The sequence below is a fragment of the Macrobrachium rosenbergii genome, chromosome 14, assembly GCF_040412425.1.
Source record: "Macrobrachium rosenbergii isolate ZJJX-2024 chromosome 14, ASM4041242v1, whole genome shotgun sequence".
Classification (NCBI taxonomy): domain Eukaryota; kingdom Metazoa; phylum Arthropoda; class Malacostraca; order Decapoda; family Palaemonidae; genus Macrobrachium; species Macrobrachium rosenbergii.
The window spans coordinates 17,527,803-17,533,424 of NC_089754.1; the positions used below are offsets into that span (position 1 = coordinate 17,527,803).

Here is a 5,622-nt window from a genome sequence, read left to right on the forward strand (position 1 = left end):
TCTACATCTTTGCTCTCTGGACCAGGAGCTGAATCTACATCTTTGCTCTCTGGACCAGGAACTGAATCTACATCTTTGCTCTCTGGACCAGGAGCTGAATCTACATCTTTGCTCTCTGGACCAGAAACTGAATCTACATCTTTGCTCTCTGGACCAGGAACTGAATCTACATCTTTGCTCTCTGGACCAGGAACTGAATCTACATCTTTGCTCTCTGGACCAGGAACTGATCTGTATATCTGTGAACTTCACTGAAACAGGAAGTGCCTAAAACCCCAGCAGATGCAAAACCCTGGGACTTTATGCAGGCCACGAGCAAAGATCACCTGCATTCAAATCATGGGATTTTGAATTCCACATTGTCCCTCGAGGCTATGTGAGCTTAGCCAAAAACTAGAAAATTTAATATTTTTTACTATTTTGGGTAAGGTGACCAAACTCTTCCAGTCTTTTATCCTAACATATTAACATGGCCTGACTCAACAGTTACCTGCTTGTACATTGTCTCGCCCCTGCTCCGCCCCAGGTGTTCGTCAAAGCGTGTCAATGCAAATGGAGTCACGAATTTGGTCTAGCAGGTTTCATTTCACATTTCTTTCTCTCTCTATTGTCTTTATGCACTTCGTTCTTTCACCTTATTCCTTATTTACACTCTTCATTCTTTACCACGAGGCTTCTCACCCTCTCTCCTTTTTTCAAAAAAAAAAAAACACTAGTTAATACAAATCATCTCTGTCCAACTCTGTCAAAAAAATCCCACATTACCTGACACCAAACCTGTTATATCTTCTACTCACACCGAACTGGGTGGAAGTCTAAATAAAGGGAAAAAATCTACCTCGCACCAAAATGTTGAAAAAGTGAAACATTTTGACAAAAACCTGCCATTTCATGTTGCATATCTGCTTGTTATTGCAACGCCAGAAGACAAAAATGAATTTCAGCCCAGGCTCCAATTAGCTCTGCTTGTACATAGTCTCCCCGACCTTTGTGAGAACTAGGAGTTTTTATCTTCCGGATGGAAAAGTCTGGGAAATCGATACAGGAAAAGCTTTAATGAGATGGAATTTCAGGATGCTGTGCAGGAAGGTAGACTTGACCTCAACAGAGCAGGGGCCAAAACCGTACTTACACGCAAGTAATCAAGACGTCATATCTAGTAGAATAGAGTAGTTTGAAAGATGTGATTTTATCAGACAAACTGCCTTCGCTTTAATCATATCGAGGAGACAGATGACAGGTGAAGAACCCCAAATGTGAGACCAAACAAGACTGGATAATGCTCATTTCAAGCAATAATAATTGAGACGATGAAAAGAACTTATATGTCAACTGACTAATCAAAGACAAGTCTGAAGTAGCTCGATCACGAAAAATATAGTTGTAGTATGATAGATGAGAAAACAGAGGATTTTTAAGCGTTGGAGGTTTCATGATCTAAAAACCAGAGTGGACGAGATCAAACCGCGGTTGAGTGACGTCGTCAGAAGATGGAAAGAAAAAAATAAAGTAGCTCAATCACCATTAAAACCACAAACTTATCAAGTAGACTGGAGACAGTCACTGATGAAGAAGAAAATGGAGAGTAGGTGAATCATTGATGAAGAAGAAAATAAAGAGTAGGTGAAAAAACAACTCCAAGGACTACCATAGGCTAGGGAAACCAACCTTACGTGTTTTCGACAACAGATAAAAGGCTAAAAATGACTTTAGAAAAAGAGGAAATAAGGCCATAAACAGCAAGTTTGATTACAAAGCCCTATTCCAGACTCAGCTATGTGACCTATGGACATCGAGAGCAATATCAAGAGCTCTCACAAATCCCGCAGCGACAGCAATCAAATATCGATAAGATAGGAGTGAAATACCCCAGTAGACGTTGCCTTGAGGAAGCTATACCGGTAATCTAAAAGAAGAGAACTGGAGTAGAGGCGTTTTACTGTGAAAGTTGAATCATACAGCGTCGCTGATTTTAGCAATAGAATAATGGTGGTTGGAAGTATGACAGTGGTCACAATTAACGAACGCTGCACCAAGCATACTTCCAAGAGAAAGGATTGGCGCAAGATTTAACAATGAAATGTAACGCAAGGCAAAGAACAAGAGCCAACAACAATATTAACGACAACCACATCAAACTCCTTATGGTATCTCTCTTTCTTTGAATGTAGATGAGGAAAGCTCATAATAACATTCTCCAATAAACATGCCTTGTAGTTTTTGAAAGAGAGAGAGAGAGAGAGAGAGAGAGAGAGAGAGAGAGAGGAGGAGGAGGAACTCCAGTTTTGGAACGTGTGTCCTGAAGAGTTATGAATATATTTGGCACCCCACACTCACAATTGCTAAAGATAGCAACTCCGTGCCTAAGTTATTGGCTATCATAAATTCAAGGTCACGTTATCCTTTACATAACCATCACTGAGAGAGAGAGAGAGAGAGAGAGAGAGAGAGAGAGAGAGATACACGTGCATATAGTCGCCTTGAATATGTAGAAATAAATTTACTTATCGACAAAGTACACTGAGAGGCAGATAATATTTACAACAAATACACGCTCACATACACATAAGCCAAGATTGACTATTCATACGAAAAAATACTCATGCTTGAGAGAGAGAGAGAGAGAGAGAGAGAGAGAGAGAGAGAGAGAGAGAGAGGCTCCTCGGGACGAAAACAGGAAAGCCTTTGAACCGAGGGACTGATCGGATAATTATCAAATCCACAGCATGTTTGCGTTCCATCCAAATTCCAGACAATATGATCACCACTTAAATTAAGGTCATTAATGACGATCATAACATTATATTTACTATGCAGGTCTGTGGTCTAAATTCCTTATTTTTCTTAAGGAGGGGCTTTAATTTGATCGACGTAGCTTGTTTCATCCACAAATTCGATAACCAGCGGAACAGAGTTTTGAAATTATTTGAACTTGAATTACTAGAGCAAAACTGCAACAATTTTCAGAAACGCCTAACGGACAAATTAAAACCAATCATTACATTGTTCACCATTGTTTCACAATTTTCCAGCTTCAAGAAATACAACGGGATTACTAGGCGATGAAGATCAGTGGTTAGTAGAACATGTGATCAATTTTTGGCAGAAGGGGAAGCAGAGGTTTGTTTTAATTGGGAGAGATAGTTGAGGCAGTATGACGTATCAAAGCGTGGACTGCCTCACGTGGCATTCTAAGGGGGTACCAGTTAAATATAAAAGTGGGCGGTAGGACACTAAAAAGGTGTTTACTGAAGCAAAATACTGGAGTGTTTAAGCACAGCTGCATAGTAAACGAACGATTAGTTGAGAAAAATTGAGAAATAACAGACAGAAACATTTAAGGAGAAAACCCGATAAGATGAAATTCAAAAGGAGAGCTTCAGCAAGAATGTCGGCAAGAAACATCTTTCTGGGGGAAGTGAATGCAGAGAAAGGTAAAAAGAAGAAAAGAATGAATATACAATTTTGCTTTAATGGACTGAGTATTCATGAAGGTTATTGAACGTAAATAACGTAAGACAGGCGGAGCTGTATTATGCAAATGTACGTTGATGTAGGCAAGAAATTTCCAAGTAAGTGAAAAAAGAAAGAGAAGGGAATACATTCCCAGCTGACTGAATTACTAGTGAGTTCTATATTATTGTGGATTATGTGTCTGCACACTCAAGTCGGGTGTTTAAAGTCTCTCTCAGTGGAGTAATATTTCAAAAAGAAAAAAAAAGTATACCTTAGCTTTACCAGACCACTGAGCTGATTAACAGCTCTCCTAGGGCTGGCCCGAAGGATTAGACTTATTTTACGTGGCTAAGAACCAATTGGTTACTTAGCAACGGGACCTACTGCTTATTGTGGAATCCGAACCACATTATACCGAGAAATGAATTTCTATCACCAGAAATAAATTCCTCTAACTCTTCATCAGCCGGCCGGGGGAATTGAACTCCGGCCCATCGAGTGACAGTCTGAAGCTCAACCGACTCAGCCAACGAAGGGCTCTTATTCCAAAAAGAGCTAATTATAGCCGTAAGGAACAACGTGACATCTATTGAAGCACAACTTTTCTCATTATGTTAGGTTAGTGTCTTGGTACACCACTCCGATGTCATGAGTTCGCGCCCTCCAGAGGACGATGAAAAATCACTGGCTCTGCATCATGATCAGTTACTGCCGCGGTGTGGGGTCTGTGGTGGGATGTTGAAATCAAAATATTCTTTGGAAGCTTGAATTTCAAGTTAATGGCCCCGTGGGCTTGTTCCATATGAATAGGTTTCATTTACTGGATAAAAAGGAATAAAAAAAAAATGACAGAGGACTTGACAGAGTTGACTAGCATTTGATAGAAAATACTAGCATTAGTTGGACAGGGGAATCAGTATGTGCTTTAGTTATAAAACAGTTGTGAAAGATTTTTGAGAGTAAATGGAATATTTGGTGTCTGGAAAACTGAAAGTGACCCGATTCTGATCCGTGCTACTAAGGTGTAGGTGATAAATTTGCTGAAGTAAGAAAAAACGAGATTTTTGAAAAGAAAACTGATGGGGATTACCATTCTGAGGTGAAACATGTCTACAAAGATGATTTAGGTTTATGATGGAGTTTAATAATAATGCAGAGATGAGAAAGCAACAACGTTTAAAGCACGATTGCCATGAGAGTTTGTTAGGTCATGTTGGTCCCAACCCAGGACTGAGCACTGGATGTTTCAGCCTTTTAAAAACAATTTCTGAAATTACCAGCATAACTCAATCTGGTGCGAATAGCAATTGTTTACCAATGAGCATAAAAACTCAGCGATAATAATAATAATAATAATAATAATAATAATAATAATAATAATAATAATAATAATAACAACATCCTTTATTGCAGCTCAGGGCAATATACATGGAATATACAAACACAATACACACAATCTAGATACATTACGACGCCTCTGTTCTGTGTCTGCCATATCGTTTAGGTCGTCCGTGGTAATGTGTCCCAAATACGGAAATTCATGCACGAATTCCAGGCGATGATTTCCGAGGAAAATTTGTGGTTCTGCAAGATGCTTAAGCGACCTCGGGAGCAGCGACATACACTGGGTCTTGGTTTCTTTGTATAGGATGTCAAATTCCTCTGCATATTGGCGGCAGGTGTCGATGAGTCGCTGGAGACCTTGCACTGACGGGGAAATCATAGCCATACCAACGCGTCGGCGTAACAGAGGTTGTTTATTGTTGTTTCGTTGATAGTGCATCCGATTGGGAGTGAGTTCAGTTTGACATTCAGGGCATCTGTGTACGTTTTAAACAGGTACGGAGAGAGAATGCACCCTTGCCGGAGCCCATTTAGGGAGCCGAAGGTGTACGACAATACGTTACCCTATTTGACACAATTGCTGTGTGGAGAACCAACAACATAAAATGCCAATTAGATATTGCGGTGTGCCTCGTTTGTGCAGCCTCAGGAAGAGCTTCAGGTAGTTTACTCTGTCAAATCTTTTCTCGCATCTACAAAACGTAGGAAAACAGGAGAGGCTGATGACAGGTAGTTCAGCAATTCTTTCAGGATGTAGATGCAGGTGTCGGTTGAGTGGTTTGCTTTAAAGACCAAATGGTTGTCAGTAGTGCGTAGAAAGGG

The 5,622-nt window shown here is 40.1% G+C and overlaps 1 protein-coding gene across 1 annotated transcript in view; it reads right to left on the reverse strand.

Moving 5' to 3' along the window:
- Positions 1–5,179, reverse strand: part of LOC136845496 (nucleolar protein dao-5-like) — a 6,259-nt gene extending 1,080 nt beyond the window's left edge. Inside the window, exons 1-2 of the mRNA XM_067115672.1 lie at positions 4,927–5,179; positions 1–214 (exon numbers count right to left, since the gene is read on the reverse strand). The exon at positions 1–214 is cut by the window's left edge and continues 226 nt beyond it. Coding sequence (XP_066971773.1) covers positions 1–214; positions 4,927–5,179 — 467 coding nt within the window. The remainder of the gene's footprint in view (positions 215–4,926) is intronic.
- Positions 5,180–5,622: the final 443 nt, after the last annotated feature.